The following is a 19,875-nucleotide window of genomic DNA, read 5'->3' as shown; positions in this document are numbered from 1 at the left end:
CCATTAAATAACAGAAATTTGGAGTAACACAACATATATGGTGGCTTTAGGATCCCTAATATGGCATAGATGGGCACTAATAAGTCCAAGATACTTGCTTTGGTATCTCCCAGGCTCCAGATCCCATTTTTTAGATATTTTTTTTAAAAAAATGGAAACTGGCATGCTGCAAAGCAAAGTTTCAACATCCAGCATCATCTTTATCTTCAATAATGCTTCTATGACCAAAGGGGATCGATCAGCTTTCTTAGCCAATAAGAATGATGGGCAATTGATCCCATTGCATCGTTTAGCACTATGCTCATCTGCCAGGTTAAAGTTAAGTAGGAGATATTATTCTATGTGAGTTATAAACTAGGGGGATATCAGGTAGAACTCTAGTGAGTTAGAATTTTGTTAAATGTACTGTATTCTCCTGCTATTTTCTGAATAAACAAAGCCCACAGTAGCCATTTTAAGAGCATTCATGTTCCCAAAATTCCAAATGTACCTAACAGCATAAAACAGCTGAGGACCTCTCACGCTGAGAAATTGTATTGTAAATGCCTAGATTCATTCAATACCCTACAGTATTAACACAACTGCAAAAAAAGAAGGTATAAATGGATCCTTCCACAAATTTAAAATATCTAAGAGACATATAAATGATTGTTATCCTAACTACTAGATCCATTTCTACATCACTTTAAATTTCTACTTCCAAGGATAAATCCTAATCAATATGAGTAAATGTATGCAGGTGATTTATGCAAGAGGATTTACTGTAGGGATATAATGCCCTCTGCTGCTACAAATACTGCTATAGCACAAGGAAAAATGGAGATGTAACTTCCTTTTTTATTAAAAAAATGCTTGGTTGACAAGCAGACATCTAAACTATAGGACAAAAATATTATATTGGTACATTAAAAAAATGAACTCAAAATATTTAGAACGATAGAAGAGAACCTGTGTGCTACGTTTGTTCATTGTCACCCCCCCCCCAATGATTTCATTCTATTTCTGGAATTTAAATCACTTTGCTAGATTTATAATAACCGAGCTTTTTGTTCGTTTCACTGAAAATTCATATTAAACCTATTTATATAATGAGCCAATATTAGTCCATATAAGGAACACTATGGCATAAAATACCAAGATGAGCTTCTGAAAGTCAACTGTTTTAGGTACCTCGGTACAAACTGTCCTTAAGTCTTGTGGTAAGCTGCCTACTTTGAACAGGATTCTGGAACTGAGCTTCTGTTCTCACCCAGTGTAGCTCTTCTAACATCTTGGTGTAAGATGCTAAGAAGCCACGAAAGAAAAGTTTTCCTGAAGCTCTTTGCAACAATCATTCATCTTTTCTTATATAGTACAGTTTTTCAATCATACAGGACAGTGACAGCGCTGCAAATGATAAAAAATCCACCCATCTAGAATGGATCCCACTATCACCAGTGACACGGAAGAGTCATAGCAGACATACAAAGGGATCATTAGCACACATTAATGTGAAAATAATTCCATCACACACACACACAAAAATACCATCCATCAGACTGAAGGAACCTACATTTTTCTTCATTTCAAGTTTAACTACTGCTCTTGTATTTATTTTTCCTTCCCACAAAGAAAATGATTGTGCATGCAACTGGGGAGAGAGGAAGAGAAGTCTTCAAACTGGTCTGCCTGCCAGAAAGCCTGATTACTATAGCAGAGAAGTAAAAAAAAAAGCATTTTATAAATTGTTAAAGATTTGTTTGAAGAAGGCTTGCTTGAAGCACAAACAAAATTCTTTCAGCGTGTCTCAGAAACATTTGATGAGCTTTTTCATATTATGTATCCCCCCTAAAGTTAGAGTGAATTAATGGCACTTTTCTTAAAGAATGTATCTTGCTTATCCCCTCCTGTTTAAAATGCAGAAAAAGCCAAATAATGTGTGAGATACAGTAAAAAGCACATAAATGAGTAACTGTCAAACAGACAGAGCTATTAAAATAATAAATCTTGCACATCCAACTGTGACACATAATACTATATACTAAACCTTTTAAATGCTTGAAATAAAAGACAAAATGTAATGAAATCTCAAACTGTTTAATGAATACAACTGATGAAAACCTTACATACGGCACAGCAAAATGAACTTGACTGCAAAGATAAAAAACATCATTCAAACATCCGCAGACTAGTCATAATAGCTCAGCATTCTGTTCCACAAATTGGCAGCTTCTGTGCTTACAAAATGCTCCTTCATCCAAAGAGGCTGTACATTCTTTTAAATGAACTAAACAGATCTCATTCTGTAAGCACAGATTATCTCCTTCTGAAAGTAAACAGGACTCTTCATGAGTGTAAAAGCACATGCAACTCTGGGCTAGGATTAACGTTTCTAATCTGCCTTACAATGCACATATTTTTTAAACAGACTGATTAAAATAAAGGGGTGGAGTAGCTAGGAAAAGCACCTACTTTTGATGTGCGTTGAAGTTGATCTCCTACATATGTTTTACGGAATTGATCCAAAAACCAGAGTATTGCAAGTTCTACTTTCTCATTGCTAGAACGTGGTAACTGGCCATCCATCAAGGAAATCAGTTGAAAGACTCTGAAATGAAAAATAGAAAAAAATATGTTTACCCTTGATATGTAAACAAAAGGCCAAACAAAACTGCTGGCATTTCGCTTCATATTAAATATGATATCTTCGTGCACTCTACCAAAAGTAATCCATCCATCCATCCATCCAATTTATATAGCCTAGTTCCTCTTAAGGAAAAAGTTTTGGTGATTGCACTATTAAACTCTGATTATCACGGAGCATAGGTTCTCCGAATTTACCACAGCATTTATACATTATTATTTAGCTTTTGCCTGATCCACAGAAAAGCCAACTCCAGGTACAATCCTGAATTGAGTTCCAGAAACTTATAGGTTACAAAAAATAGTAGAGAGCTAAATACTAGAGTAGCTACTCATGAATCTATGCCAGCACTTCAACAAGTGAAAGCTGTAAACATTCCTTTATGGATTACAGGTAATCCTCCTTTAGCAACTACTTTTACAGTGACTGTTGGTACTTATGAAGGTAATGAGAAATTAATGTTATGACCAATCCTTGCATGTACAAGGAAAGATGAAGAAAGATCTTGAGCAAAATCATGGTTTCACTTAGCAACCAAGTTGCTGTGTTCGCTAAATGAGGCTTACCCGTATAACCATTTGCTTAAAGCCACTTTGAATCACCTCGCCAATACCATACAACGATGGACAGTTTTTAAAATAATTAATTCATGAAGAACACATACAATGTTCAATACCTCCATTGTTGAATGATGGGAGCAAACAAAGCATATTATAGCATGTGCACTGCTGGTTTCTCAGTGTAGCCATTGATACCAATATATCTATCTATCTATCTATCTATCTATCTATCTATCTATCTATCTATCTATCTATCTATCATCTATCTATTATCTATCTATCTATCTATCATCTATCTATCTATCTATCTATCTATCTATCTATCTATCTATCTATCTATCTATCTATCTATCATCTATCTATCTATCTATCTATCTATCTATCTATCTATCTATCTATCTATCAAATTTGGCTGTTCCGGCAGGCCTGGGGCTGTTGACCTCACTATTGAGGTCCGGCCCCGACTAGAATGAATATATGAGGGGTGTCTGTTTTAAATTGTTTTGTCGTTATGTGTTTTTTATATTTCTTGTAAGTCGCCCAGAGTCCTTTGGGATTGGGTGGCATATAAAAACTCCAAATAAAAATAAATAAATAAATATAACTGTAGATGCATCAAGGAAAATCTTTTAAAGTGAAACTGAATCTCAACACCATCATTCAGTATGCTGAATAATGAACTCTGCTTCTCTTCCAGGTGTTCTTAAGCAATGTAATGTTTGAAAATCGATTCTCAGCAGAGTCTGTATTGGGGCTCATTCGCAAAATTTATTATTTCACAAAAATAATGTTTAAAAGCTGTTTAGCCATCCTGTAAAAACATGACTTTATTCAAATATATTTTATTCGTGTGACATGTAGTTCTATTCTGTTAACACATACCGACAGGATAATTCACCATCCATTGCATCATGTTCATCTGTACTGGTATAAGTTAATCTTCCTCCTACAACAGTTCCAACAAGATAGACAAGCCATGCCAAACGTCCTGGAATGCAGGGCGAATGAAAAATAAAATAAATTTTCCATGAAATATTTGCTGTGAAATTATGAAAAGAAGTAGAATAAGGTAATTTTCTGAGGCCATTCAGTGATACTCGTGGGAAACAAGGATGGGCTAGTTGTGACATTTATTGATCAAAACATTTAAAACAAACATTGCTAACCATTTATATTCACCAAGTTTCTGATCTTTCTCATTTTCTTTAGATGAGATTTTAATTCCATGGTTGTGATTTTATTTGTTAAAAACTGCTGCTAAGTATTACATACTTTTGTTTCACTACTGATCTTATTCAACAATTTTTAAAAACTGCTGCTGTTTCTGGCAATTTCTTTTCCAGATTTAGCCTTCAAAAAGAACATTTACTAGACAGGATATAAAAAGCATACTGGATTTTTCTTTTCGGGACTCTATTTTCCTCATACTTAATTTGTGATCAAAATACCAATAGATATGTCTAGCTTTACTTACTGCAATTCACTTGCTTTTACTGCATTATAGATCTCTTGACAAATGCTGGAAAGAGCATTCATATTCATTCTACTCTAATGATTTACCCATTAGCCTTTAACAGGTTACAAGCATCCAATCACAGGCAGCAACAGGAACCAATGCTTCAATTAAAATAACAAAAGTAGCAACCCAGTCGTTATACAAACTACAGGCATGCGAACTAGCTGCAGTTCGGCGGTTCAAATCTCACCGGCTCAAGGTTGACTCAGCCTTCCATCCTTCCGAGGTGGGTAAAATGAGGACCCAGACTGTGGGGGCAATATGCTGACTCTGTAAACCACTTAGAGAGGGCTGAAAGCCCTATGAAGCGGTATATAAGTCTAACTGCTATTGCTATTGCTATGTTGTATCACACCCATACACCCATTGCAGTTTTCATCATTCATGCCCTTTACTCTCTCCCCATATGGACATCTCTGTTTGCAACCTAATATTTAAAAGATCACCTCTGCATAAAAGAGCATTCTTCAATTGAAAGCTTGTGTAAGGATGAGTTCAGCAACTGTATTTACTGACCTAAGTGAAGGCTTCTTAAACTGTGGTTTTTAAATAAATGCCTAGTCATGGTGCTCTGAATATAAGTAAGTTTACAAATTTGTTCTTTGCTTGCTTGCTTTCTTTCCTCATCAAAGGCACAAGAGTTCTATATACTACCAACAGTACTGCATTATTTGAATTATTACTTATAGTCCAGAATATTATTTTGACGTGGCCTTTAATCATATTTATTTATTTATAAATTAATTATTGTTTTCATTAAAGCCATAATTTTTTTAATGAATAAAATTTTATAATTTGCATTAAGATATAAAATTCTGAGTTTTTAATGGAATTAAATGAGTACAACTCTTATTTCCACAATTTTCCTTTCTGCAAAGTGTAACTTTTTAAAATTATTCTTGGATATGGGTAATTCGTTTATGTCAACCATTAATAATTGAATTTGGCTCCTCAAGAAATATTCATATGTCTAATGTATCTGTAAATGTTGTAGTGTATCTAAAAGTATACAAGTCAAAAACTTCAGTATTTTTATTAATTTGTTTTAAATTTTTTAGCCTTTCGCAAAGAGTGATATGGAAAAAGCTAAAGTTGACTAATCTACCAATAGTGCTAAGAAGGTCTAAAACAAGGAAACACTTTCTTTTTCTCATTTATATAGCTACCCATCTCATCAAAAGCGACTCTAGGTGTCTGTAACTATGGAACTTTTATATCTATTGGTTTTACAGGTATCTTTTACTTTTTCAAGTGAAGAAAAATGGCTTCAATTGTCTGAAAACACAGCTGTCGGTTGAGAATATAAAGGCAAGCAAAATAAATTGACATCTAGAAACAACTTATGCAAAACATTTGCAGGGTTATATCATTTGATTTACAAATTAAAATTTAATTATTAAAAGAAAGTGATGTATTTATTCCTTGTCCATTCCTAATAGTAGTGAAATCATTTATTTTACTTTAAATCAGAGTTCCCCAACATTTCTGGTTTTGCGGACTGGTGGGGGGGGGGTGGAGGTTCTGCGCGAGTGACCAGCAAGCACGCACAGCTCCATTTGCATGAGTGGAATACATCGCACCTGCTGCTCACACAAATGCAGCATGCTCATGCAAATGGGGATGTGTGCATGCCCTGGCTGTTTCGTGGCCTGATTGCAATCCCCTCAGGTTGGGGACTCCTGCTTTAAGTGTCCCAGAAATTCACTTAACATTTTAAGAGGTCACAGTATTAAAAAGCTGAGAGCACCATCACCAGAATGGAGTATTTCAAATGTAAAATAGAAAGTGGAGGAGAATCAGTGACAGTTAACTGTTCAACACTACTGAGGAGATAACTCTGTTTTCCATTTCTCAGCCTATTGTTACCTGGCAAAGATAGGTTAAAGCACAACTTTACTATCTGCAGTAAGATATTTATTCTTTGGGGTAAACAGAAGTCTTATTCTTGGCACAGTACTACAATTTGGGGGCCTTCCATATAGTTTTGACTATGTCTCCCATATTCTCCTGCTAATATATTGTGGGGATGGTGAGAATTGAATTCCCAAACCCAATTGGCACAACTAAGCTTGATGAATGAAATATTGAATTTAGTACTACCTCTTGACGGGGGTTCCTGGATATTTCTTTTAAAATATCCTGAAACCCCTGATTCAGAACATACCAGTTAAGATGGTAATGGTGAACCTATGGTACACATGTCACAGGTGATACACTATACCATTTTTGGTGACACGCTAGACCGCCAGACCCTTTAGAAGTTGCGCAATAGGGCTTTGCTCTTAAGCAGCTTCTAAGGCATCTGAAAATAACACAAGCATTCTCATGCAATTTTCTGAGGCTCCACAGGCCTCACCAGGGCCCTCTTGGAGAACTTCTGGAGGGTCTGTAGAAGCCGCAGGATCTTCTGCGAATCAAGAGGGCCATGCTCTTGTGCAGCCTCTGAGACATCCAAAACTTGTGTGAATCCTGTTATGCAACTTGCAAAGCTTCTGGAGAATCCAGAGGGGAGGAGAGAGAGTCTGTAGAAAGACAAAAGTGCCTCTTTTTTCTGGTGTCTGGGTGTGAGTATGTCTCTGTGTATGAGAGTCATGCCAGCAGTCAAAATAGGCATTTTCTGAATTTTTGACACATTGAGCATAAAAGATTCACCATCATTGAGTTAAAAGACAGGTTGTTATAATCTGCTGGCTCCTAAATCACTAACTCCTGAATCACTTGCCTAAGTAAAAGAAGTCCAAATTCCCATAATTTTGAAGGGCATTGGATGATTTCAACAACTGACTAGTTTTAGTTTTAAATTTTCTGCTATTGCTGCTTTATTATTAACCCCACTGAGCTACTGACAAAAGCCTAGAAATATTTTAAACAAAGCAAAATAAAGTATTCAGAATTCAGCATTTTTAAGATCTATGTGTCCAATATGACAAACAATAATATAAAATTTGGCATTTTTATTGACAACAGTCAAATGATATTAGATGCTTAGAAACTCTATATTTCACCAGTAACAATTCCAGAATTTCACCATATGTGAATGTATGAATACTGTAAGACTGAAATTGAGAAAGCCATAACATGGATTGATAACCACTCCAAAATGTAACATTAAACTCAAAAGTACTTCTGTCAGCACAAAGAGTATTTCACTAATAATCTTGAGTTGGTCCCTGTACACACAAAATAAAATTCATTTTCCTTCGCATTTGTGCTTACTTCCTTGCTCAAAACATTCAGTATTGCTCTTTTCCAGCTGCTAAAGGAGAATATTTTTTCTTTACCAAAATAATTATTGCAGTAATAATCTGTAATTATGTTTTATAACAGCAATAATCCCAAAGAAATCAGTCATTACCATAGATCACAAGTAATCGTTAACTACTGTTAATGACCCATTTCTTGGGGATTATTGTTTTAGCAAACCATGACTGCATCACAATCGATACAAAGAGCAAGACAATATAATAAAATGAGGTCTTAATATTATATTAACTTATTTTGGAACATTAAAAGCCATTAAACATCTAAATTAAAGTATACATAACTAGGGGAGGTAACATTTATTGTTCTGGGCTAGCAGAAATGTTTAGTCCACAGAAAAGAAACTGAATATTACATAAACACTAGCAGAAATATAAACCAATGTCAAAATTATTTCTAATAGTAATTCAAAAACTGACTTTTTTCTGGAAAAAAAGAAAAAGCTAGGCTTTGGCCACACAATTTCTGGGTTTAAGATATTCAAAATCTTTAATTTATTTAAAGAACTAAATGAATATCATCCTGGAAAGATGTATCTTCATTTTAATTATCATCATAATCCCTTCTATATTGCTTTATGAATGTTAAAATCACTCTGCGTGCATTATCTCAAAATTCCTTACAACTCTGTAAATTAGGTTATTTTTATTACCATCATAATGTACACCAAGGAGGGGTGGGGAGGATAAGGCAATAGTTTTCAAATGGGTCCCTAATAAAGGTATTAATGCATGATTACATAACAGCACTATTTCTGAGTGGGGAGAAAAACCTAAGAGAAAATATATCTTCCTTTCTTTCAGTGTAGCGTGAAGAATATAAGGGTGTTTGTCTTGTAACATTTCTGTTAGTTTAAGGCTGTCTCTGATCATCAGGCCTGCCCATTATATGTTGATGCCACTTTTGTTGTCATTCACCACTTTTCCCCTTATGTCATTGTAAAATGGAAAACTCTTAAATCTAAAACATTTTTCACACTAAAGTTAATTTGATACTATGCTAAGCCTATGTTCACTATATTTACTCTAGAAGGGAATGCTGTATGAGCATGAATGCAATGACAGTTGATAATCTAAATTAGGGCTGTCAAAATCAGGTTGGATGCATCATTCACTGGCCACACCCATGCCCAGTTTAGCGAAGGGGGGAAGTCACAATACGTCACGTGATGACTCTGTGACAATACGAGTTTGACACTCCTGATCTAAATCTTCCCTTTATGTTATGTGAAAGTCTTAACTGACCAAAGCCATGACAGGGCAGAGCTATGGATCCATCTGGTAATAATCTGACACATGAGCGATTGCAACATGGATGTAAGAGGAATAAATGATAATGTATTTATTCAGGTTCTTTGAAGGACTGCCTCTCCCTTATTACATTCACCAGGCCTACCAGGACGGGAAAGGAGGGTACGTTATATAGTATGTCCGATCAATTAGGGAGGGTGGAACCATGAAAAAGGGTGTTCTCAGTGGTGGCCGCCTTCCTATGGAACATCATTCCCCTGAGGTATGGTTAGCCTCCACTATGTTGCTTTTCTGAAAGAACCTAAAAATGTAGTTTTGTCAGCAGGCCTGGAGACCCAGAATGGAAATAGAACCAATCAAGTTAATTTGATTGTGTTGGAGCTGGCGAATGGGGTAGTGTTGGAGAGGGTTATGGGTTTTTATGTTATGATTTTTAATGTTGTAAAGCCCAAATGATTTGCAGTGAAAACCGTATAATACAACGAGGACGTGGATCAGAAAATAAATGTATCACAGATAAGGCAGTTGTGTACGACAAGGAAAATGGAGTGACTGCAAGTTATTTATTTGTTTGTTTGTTAAATATGGTGCTTATCTCACCCTGGGGCTACTCAAGGTAGCTTACAATATCCAAGTTAAAATATTTACTAAAGATGGGAAAACTAATCAACAAATGTTAGGCCATATAAATGCTGATGGAATGATAATATATAGTATGTGAGCTATTGCAAGAAATAAAAATAAAAAGAAGAAAAATGGCTGTGTTTTAGTTTTATTCTGTTTGTATTGTTATATGAAAGAATTGGATTATGTCAGTAATAAAAGTAGGCTAAATTGGAGTACTTTTGTATGATAAAAAGGGGATAGGATACTCATATATGATAAATTGAAGATAGGGTCATCAATGAATGATACACAGATTGAACACAAGTGTTCACCCCCACGAAAGATGTATATTAAGACAATTTGGTTACATTGAGAAGATAATGAATATGAATCACAAAAGGTGCTGATTGTAGCAATTGTCAGTCCATGGAACAGGTTGCCATATCATGTACTGAGTGTTGTAACATAACTCCTTGTGTAGGTGTGGGTCACCCATGGCCCAGTGCATAACGGGGCATGCAGGGCCACACTGAACCACATAGGAAAAAAACAAACTCCTACATAACATAACATCCTGATAGTGCTCCATAACATCCTGAGATGTGCCTTACCCAACGACTCCAGGATTTGACCATATATAGACAGAACTTCCCTGAGCAGTAGATTAGAAATTGTAGTTTTACAGGCTGTCTTAAATCACATGCTGATTACTGATTTGCTCCTCCTGCCTTTGTCCTATCTCAATAAAAGGGGCTACTAGGGTCCAATCTGGGTCGCTCCATCCCGAGAAAGCTCTTGTCCGTGTCTTTTCTCCACATTGGCCTCATGGACGACCCACGGGAACATCACAACTGAGTGCCTTCAGTAGAGGTTGGCAGACAAAGGGTGAATGGCAATATGTCAAAGATATTGCAGTGAACAAAGGTTTGGACCAGATGACCTCCAACCTATCTTTCAATATTTCTACAAATGTATGAAAAAGAATGAAGGATCAATAGGAAAAGAAAGGCCAAGAAAGCTGAGTTCAGTTAAAGATATACTGAACAAGAATTTTAAAAACAAAAGACAACATACTAAGCCCTATCTGCCATGGTGGAAGCCAGTAAGGATGGAAAAATATGTATATCAGCTCTAGTTTCACTATTAAGCAAAATAATCATGTGTTTAGGGCACCACGGGAACCGGAATACCTCAGAGTTTTTCTTCTTCTAGCTATTATGTCCTTAACTCTTTCACTGCCACCTTCAACTTTAGCTTTCAATAAATTTTCGCAATTATATTTCTCCCATGTAACAATTTCATTTAAAAGTGCATTAAAAGTGTTAAAAATTGCCTTTTTTCTATGGTTCTAATTATAAGTAAATAATTTGCTTATTTTACTTGTTATTTTATAGTAAATACTTTTTTTAAAAAAAACACACAGCTTCTATTTAACAGTGATGAGGTCTGACCCAGGGAAATGACCTGAAAGAAAACTGAAGTTTAAAATTTTTTTATTTCACCTTCAACACTTATTGAGTGTTAATGTCTAAGCGATGGAAGGGCCAAAGGGCACCATAGTTGGGCTGCGGTAATTCTTACGTGAACAATTGTAAGTAGTTTTTAAAAAGCCACTTCATAGTTGTTAACATTTCAGTGAAATGGGGAGGAATCAATTCCTTCTTTCTCCTATAGCCTCCTGACCCACAATTTTGTCCTAGACGTTTGGAAGATCTTCTCAGGCAGGGGTGAGAAAGAAGATAGAAGAAGTTCAACTGTTTTTATACCTCTATACAATATTGGATGTTTTTGGAAATATTATTTCTTCTTGCACTAAAAACTGATTAAAAAATAAATAAGTGAGTCAAACATATATGGCAGATATATGCAAAATTTTAATCAGAAAAATAATATATACTAACCTTCTTGAATTGAGATTGCCAGGGAATTTCTACTGGATGACTGCAGCAACTTCTGATAGTTTTGTGCATTTTGGTCAAACAACTGTACAAGAAGCGCACAAGTCTTCTCATATTCACATCTACTAACTGTACATAGCTGTTCTAATTGCTGAAATACTGTGGCTGTATCATCCAAGGGATCATCCAAACCTTCCCTAAAATCCATATAAAAATTATAATGGATAATGTAAAAATCACTGGACCGTTTAAAATGACATTACAGTCGGTATCCACAAACTAACAGCTGAAATCTTGTCAAAAGAAGGTCCTTTTTTAAGGTTGAAAGCTGGTTGATTAATTCAACAATGATGAATTTGATAGTTTTTTTAAAAAAATAATGAAACCTAAGAAAATTTACATTGGAGCAAACTGATTTCAGAAGGACCTTTTTTATTTCAGGAACAAAATTAATGCAGTTACCCAAATTAAAAATAGATATCAGGAAAGAAAGAGTATCTTTGTGCAAGAGAGCTAGCTATAGTTATGGTGAACTGTACTCTCGATTACCTTATAACCATGGAAACAGATTCCAGTCTAGAAGTAATGTATGCCTTTGTGATTTCAGGTGCATAGGTATCTAAGAGATGGGGTTCTGATGATTTCACAAAAGGAACTGAGGCAACCATTCTTTGCCAAAGGGTTAACAAGTAATGAACGCTGTTTGGTGCAAATTCCCAGTGCTATAAAGAAAAGAAATGAGTTTTTCATTAGAGTAAGTTTCAATCCAATGCAAGCAATCACAAATGTTATTTGCAATTTTTTCTTCACATCTTGGTAAGAAAACCCATTATTATGTATTGTAAAAAACAGATAGAGCCCTAAGTTGACAATCTTAGAATATTCTTGGCAGATAAAAAGTAAAATAATCAATCACAAAGCTCTATATGCCCCCCCCTTAAAATAATCAAATCAATCCCAAAAACATTATTACCTTACCTGTAAACTAGTAATAGTGAAACTTGCTATCAGTCTAATAACTTCTGGATAATCTTTCACAACTACTAATTCTCCAAGTTGATAATTGGTTTTCAATCGAGCCAAAAATCGACAGAATTCATGATAGTTACCAGGATCTGATAAGCCCTAATTATTAAAAATAAAATAGGCATTCATTATAAGAGTTCTAGAGAGAAATAACGAATAGGTCTACACAAAAAGAAGATACAGTCCATCCCCAAATCAAAAATTAATTATTAATGCCATTGCATATGCCAGAAATATACAAAGAAATAATTGTGAAATAAACTATTTTGTGAAGTCAGACACCTAAGAATTATCTGCATGACTGAAATTTGTTGGTGAGAGTAGAAGCTGTGATTCCTCATAGAACATCATAATAGGCTTCGGCAGTGCACTGGAGGAAAATCAGCAATATGTTAAGAATGCAACACAATTTACTATCACTGCAGAGGCACAGAGGAGTAAAATACAAGTGGGGTGATCAGGAATAGGGCAATTAATGGAGCAGCCAGGCATCTTTCTAAATATATGAAATAGCTAATATCTGTGTATGCAGAAGTCTTGTAAGTCAAATAAGAGTGAAAAACGCCTTTTATGTTACAAATGCTTTATTATACACCCCCACTCCCCACAAAGTATTCAATAAGACCTCAGTGTATTGCTATTTTAATACAATTGCTCCATCACTTTTTATGAAATGGTGTTTGTATATATTTAATAAATAACAATAAAATAAAATATCCCATAGGATAGAATAAGGACAAGATTTAAACTTGGCTTCTTATTATTATTTGCTCTTAGGAACTAGGCTACAGGAGCTAGGATTACAGTGTAAACTTACTTGGGCAAAAGAAAGTTAAGTTGTTTTACTCTTTTATGATCTAAAGCAGGGGTGTCAAACTCACATTGTAATGGCGTCATCACATGACATATCAGGACTTTTTCCCCCTTTGATAAAATGGACATGGGTGTTGTGGCCCAGCAGGATCCGGTTAAGCTGCTGATGGACTCGGATAGCGAGGAACCATATGAGTCCGCCATGGAAGATATGGAGGACCCTGGGCAGGGTTCAGACTCAGAGCAGGGACCAGAGAGACTGGTTGGCCACCAGGAGGTGCCTGAGGCATGGAGCAGTGGGGAAGATCAGAGGCAGTTTGTCCCTGATGCTAGAGTGCATAGAGCTGAGAAACGGAAGCAGCAACTCCGTAGGCAGTCTCATAGACAATAATTACGCACAGGTGGTTGTGCCTGGGCCCCTCCCAAGAGGGTTTATAAGGAAGGGCATTGGGAGGGGACATTTGTAGGAAACAACCGTTCGAACTCTTAGTAAAGAACTCTGTATTCTAGTCATGTCTTGTGGAATTATCTGAGTTGCTTTCTTGGAGCTTCTGGGTGGCTGCCAACCGATTATCTTGAACATGAGTTTGCCTGGGCCTTCAGCCAAAGGACTGGTTATCACATTCATTAAATAGTGGCCAACAGCCAAGCCTGTGGTCTGGTTTATTCACAGGCCAGGCGGGGTCAGAACACGTGGGTATGGCCAGTACATATCCAGCCCACGCGCCAGGAGTTTGACAGCCCTGATCTAAAGCAATTCAAAATCCATGGGCTATTTCTCATTCCCAAGATAGATCAGGGAACATGGAAGTCAGTTTGCATGTAATAAAAGCTACAAACCACAACAGAAGTGGGTTAAATGCATTTCCTGTTCCTTCACTCCAACAAACCATATTATACTGCTCAGTTTAAAGCTTACTACTATGAACTCAGTAATGCCTCTTTTTTTCAGACATTTATACAACAGGCATAAGCTAAGAAAGCCCTGTGCATGCAAAGAACTTGTAAATTCATAGGCTGCTTCCTCTAGTTCCCCCATTCCTCAGTTTTCCACAAAGCTAACAAGCAATATAACAAACATTTCTTCAAAGCAGCGACCATTCTCTCTTTTTAATTATGAGCAAAGATGCCTTGCTATCTGTTTTTAAGGATCCTATCCTCATGATGTCTCCTCTCTCATCCCCAGACCATTGTAGAGACAGCATGGAGTTGATAATCTCTGCTGCACTGATAAAGTGTTCCCTCTCTTCTTACAGTACAAATCTTATTATATAAACAGCCTGTAGTACTTTGGTCACAAAGGTGATGATGATGATGAAGGTTCGGGGCAAAGATATGTCCAATTCCTGCTGGCCATTTAATTCTGCCATGGACATGCCACCATTCCATTCAGTTGCCTTTCTACTAGAATACCATTTTTAATGGAGGAATACTGTTTACCTGCCCTCTTACAGTTACAATCCTTACAATTATTCCCCTGAAACAGGAGATATCTGCCAAAAATTATACCTACATCATACATAATTTTCCACAGATATTGCTCACTAAAAATAGGGATGAATCAACACACAAAAATCATACAAGTTTCTTGCACAAAAACCCTCATGTCTACCTTTATGGAATGTCATTTTTCTTCAATAGTTTGGAATAAAATGTGCATGTTTTGCTTGTTGAAAGATAAACCCTAACCCTAAAAATTACATTTTAACAAATGCCTCTGCTTACTAAATCTGGATTTAACCAACCAGGACCAGCAACGAACAGCCATAAGGTGAGCTGGTTGCTAAGGGCCCAAAATATGCATCACGTGACCACATGTGTATCTGTGTATTTGAAATCAGGTTGCTAAGTCAAGGACTACCTGTAGGCATTTAGCAGATAAAATGGCTAAGATTTGGATCAGGGCATTGGAGATATAGCTTTGCTCAATTACTTGAGAAGAGTTTGAGCCTGTAACTCCTAAAAAAGAGGACATTATTCTTTATGCTGTGCAATGATGATGGCCTCTTTGAGAGAAGGGGTGGAACACATATAGATCCTCAATGAGCCTTCCCGGACCCAATCAGTCCACACCCGTGTACAACCCCCCTGCGCTCCCCCCGCTTTTGGCACGCGGGCCAAAAAAGGTTCGCCATCACTAGCATAAGGCCTTGTTATTTCAGGGGCCTCCTGCATTTGGCATACTCCTTGTCTCATCAATTAAACAATGTCATCTAGCAAGACTCAGGAAGCAAACTTTCTCTATTATAGCACTTGACCTCTGGAAGATCATTCCCCATCAAGAGATTTGCATGGTCAACACGCCTTTTAAAAAAGCATTAAAAGAGGGTTGTTTTTTTAGGTCGTGGATTAGAGTGATGAGGAAGAGCGTTTTGTTTGCTTTTATCTCCACGGAGAGAGCTGTTCGTAGTTCTCTCGCAGATGATACTGTCTTTTGGATTTCATTTTTCTACTGCTTTTATGAGATAATAAGCCCAGAGTTGTTAAAATTGGTAGCCAGGATATTTGAAATATAAAAATTCTTGCTTGAGTGGATTCATTCCGAATTAATCTAACCAAAATCAGACAATTTTCTGAACTGTTAAACCAGGGTTGAACAACATCCAGATATGAATTCCCCTTCAGACACAGATAGCACTAGCTCAAAAATATGAGGCAGGTCAGATGATATAAGACACAGTTGAAAACTGGCATATTTCCCACACTATCATTTCAAATGCCTCAAGTAATTCCATTGGCTAATTTAACCATTTTACTAAATATCAATTTTTACAATAAAGATATCCTAAGAAAAAATTGAACAAATATAATTGGAATTTATAAGGAAATTGGGGGGGGGGGAATAATTACCTGAGGATTTTCAAGTATTCTTTTTACTCCTTTGATTAGATTACCAAGATACTTGGCACGTTCTGGGTTGCTAAATAGGGATCGTCTTGTAGAAGCAAACTGAACTAAACAGGAAAGTGCCTAAAAGGGAAATAATGATTTAAGAAATGTATTACAATAAGTGGGAGATAAATATTGGTTTTTGAACCAAGCAAAAACTTTGCTGCTATTTTGCTTCATTTGTATTTACTTAAAAACACTTTTAAAAGTTGAGCCTGCAGCTACAGTCATACTATATACATATTTAAAATATAAAAATTGCCATCAGTTTGTATTTACCATTGTGGAAAAAATTCTAATAAGGTGAATTAAAATACAGTAACGTGTGTAATATCTCCAAGGTGCCTGCAATTGAAAGATGGATATCTACATTTTTGTATAAATCTGGTGGTACACAAGATAATAATGGTGTTTTGATTGTAATAGCTATGTGAATGCCAACCGGTTACAATGCAACATCTGAACTGCAATGCAACATCTGCAACTATGATAATACAAGGCCAAAACAGAGCACAGAAGCTGGCACAGTACGTAATAGAAGGAAGGAAGAATAACTAACCCATCAACCATTCTAGAATGTGTATAACTACTTGTGCTAATGTTCCCTGAAAGTACATACAGAATACAGTCTCTGAAAATTCAATAATTAAAATGAGTGGAAGGTCTTGAGAAACAATCTACTCCTGTTATAAATATTTCAGATTTATTTCACATTAGACACCCAACCAATCTATTGACCAAAAATAGACAAGTATAAACTAATTATGCACTATCATAAAGACAATTTATATAATAAAATCTGACCCACATGACCCCAATGTTTCAAACTATGAAAAGGAAGGAAGGAAATTTATAACAAATCAAGTACCAGACTTTATTTAGTCATAGGCCAAAATTCTACCAAAATGTCAACCAATAATCATGTGACAAACTGAAATATTAAGAGAGAAAAATATAATTAATTGCTTTCTGAACAATCTATTAGAACTTAATAATACTCTGAGTGTCCTTAAAGGGATCATGACTGAATAGAATTTTGCTACCATTTTCTGAGATTTCTAAGGACTGAATAAGCTAATAGAAAGAAATGTATTCTCTCCTGCAGTACATTTAAAATGCAGCATTCCTATTAAAGACTCATTCTGAATTACTTTTACTTTAATATGTATACCATTAAATATTAGCTCAGCACCTCAGACCTAAAAAGTACAATTACAGTGGGAATGTAATTATTTTCAAGATGATTAACAAAAATAATTACATTGGAAGTTTTATTGCGCATGAGAGAAATGGTTTTTTTTTCTTATTCTTTCCAGCTATTAGAAGATTAAAACATGATTCCTAACTATTTGGGTCTCTTAACTTTGCTTAGATTTCTGTTGATTTTCCACTTATGGAGGACAGTAACACATTGTTTTATTATTACAACTTCTTTGTTTTTTTATTTTTTCTTTCTCTACAATAAGCCTCTATGGCTCATAAACTCATCATTCTGTGTCAGGGAAAGGAGAAAGCAAAACAGACATTGTTTATTTGCTAGAATCAGATAAATTTCACTTTTTGTTAGGGATTGAATTAGGGAGTTGACATAAAGATTAAGTAGAAAATGGACCAGAATGCAACCTTATTTTAAAATCCTATTTTAAAATGAGAATTGGGGCTGAAAAGTCTTTTTACTCCTTTGATTTGATGCTATACATTCTACATGTGTGTATTCTTGTTGAGCATCATGATTAGTAAGAATGCAATCTCCAACATTTACGACTTAATTTGTGATAGTTGCATTTTTATTACTAGGGATGGGGATGAGTCTGAGATATTTTCTGTTCATGTTAAAATTAACCTGTTTGTGATTGGTTGAAGAGACCACACTTATGATTGTTGCAGTATCCCATGGTCATGTGATCAAAATTTAGACACTTGGCAACTGACTCATGGTTGCAGTGTCCTGGGGTCACATGATCTCCTTTTGTGACCTTCTGACAAGCAAAGTCAATGGGGAAGCGATTCACTTAACGACGCTGTTGCTAACTAAACAACTGCAGTGTTTCATTTATCAACTGGGGCAAGGAAGATCGTAAAAAGGGGCAAAACTCACTTACTGTCTCACTTAACAACAGAAAATTTGTGCTCAATTGTGATTGTAAGTTAAGAACTACCTATGTATAACTGCAACAGTAACAATGACCATACAGTACATATTTTTCTAAATGCATTGATGAGTTACTGTTTATAGAGCACAGGTGCCACCGCAGCAGCCATCTCCTCAAGTCAGACAATAGGACTGCCCAATATTAAATGTCCTACTGACCTTATCTGCAATACTTCCCAGGTTGAACTAAGGATTCCATTGCAAAGCATAAAGATAATAAAATTTCAGGATACATAAAGTAACAAGACTTTTTAGTGGACAAATTTATCAAACGCATACAACTTTTAAAAAGTTTCCTACTAAAAAAAAGACTAAAGATGCTTTATACTTACTAACTGAGACAGCATTGCAGGGAGGGAATGATACAGGTCAAAAAAAAGATCCAAAGTCTCTGGCTCCAGGAAAACTGAGAACAACAAAAGGTGAAAATAAATAGGTGGTTTATCTTTTCTAGTTTATGCCTCCCTCAAAAACACAATTATACATGTAAAATAATAAATGCATGTGTCAAATAGTTTCAAGTCGCCCTCTTTTTTATAATAGGTGGACTAGGGGAGAAGGTAAGCTTCATGTATTTATAAATTGATATTTTCATCCTTTCTCCATTCCCCGCCCTTAATTGCCTCTTATTCATGCAATTGTGGCATTTGTTTTCTATCATTGCACAATGAAGGGGCAGCACTAGATTTACTCCAAATGGACTGTAAATAAAAGGCCTTGCTGCGAAACATAGCCCATTTGAAGTTCTGCCACTCACATATGGTTGCTACCAAGAAAGTTTGTGAAGTCTTTCATCTCTCCCATTAAGCCTTAAATTCTACAGAAGTGCCACCCTAGTGCCTTAATTTTTTTAAATGTCAAGATAATTCATAATCCCTTCTTAAATTTTACTCCCGTGATGGCCAACCTATGGCACACATGCTCAAAGTGGCACACAGAGCCATGTTGCCTGGCACGTACAGCGTCACCCGTTCCTCTTCTGGGTTTCTGGTGTGCATGTGCACGCGATGATCAGTTGGCATTTGTGCGTGCGGCAATGCCAGAAACCGATCTTCCATTTTGTGGCGTGAGCATGTGTGCTGGCCAGCTGATCAGCGTGTGCATCCGTGTCAGTAACTGGAAAACATGCGCACCGGAAACCAGAAGTTCATTTTCCGGTGTGCGTATGCCTCCTGGGCAGCTCCTCTTCCTAGTCGCGGCCCAGATGAGCACATGCGCGAAGTGTTTCCTTTTTGCAACTCGGTGTCCCGCGTATGCCAAAAAGTGGCGAAGTGCCGACTG

General features: G+C 36.2%; 1 protein-coding gene across 1 annotated transcript in view; it reads right to left on the bottom strand.

Annotated features, from left to right (window-relative positions):
- Positions 1-19,875, bottom strand: part of RANBP17 (RAN binding protein 17) — a 187,488-nt gene that overhangs the window by 153,013 nt on the left and 14,600 nt on the right. Inside the window, exons 8-14 of the mRNA XM_014056469.2 lie at positions 18,927-19,000; positions 16,404-16,523; positions 12,693-12,839; positions 12,264-12,436; positions 11,718-11,911; positions 4,066-4,171; positions 2,452-2,587 (exon numbers count right to left, since the gene is read on the bottom strand). Of these exons, the coding sequence (XP_013911944.2) occupies positions 2,452-2,587; positions 4,066-4,171; positions 11,718-11,911; positions 12,264-12,436; positions 12,693-12,839; positions 16,404-16,523; positions 18,927-19,000 (950 nt within the window). The remainder of the gene's footprint in view (positions 1-2,451; positions 2,588-4,065; positions 4,172-11,717; positions 11,912-12,263; positions 12,437-12,692; positions 12,840-16,403; positions 16,524-18,926; positions 19,001-19,875) is intronic.

The sequence above is a fragment of the Thamnophis sirtalis genome, unplaced genomic scaffold, assembly GCF_051295495.1.
Source record: "Thamnophis sirtalis isolate CommonGarterSnake01/CBP01778 unplaced genomic scaffold, rThaSir2_p1.2 scaffold_5, whole genome shotgun sequence".
Taxonomy (NCBI): Eukaryota; Metazoa; Chordata; class Lepidosauria; order Squamata; family Natricidae; genus Thamnophis; species Thamnophis sirtalis.
This window is presented reverse-complemented; position numbering and strand designations above follow the sequence as displayed.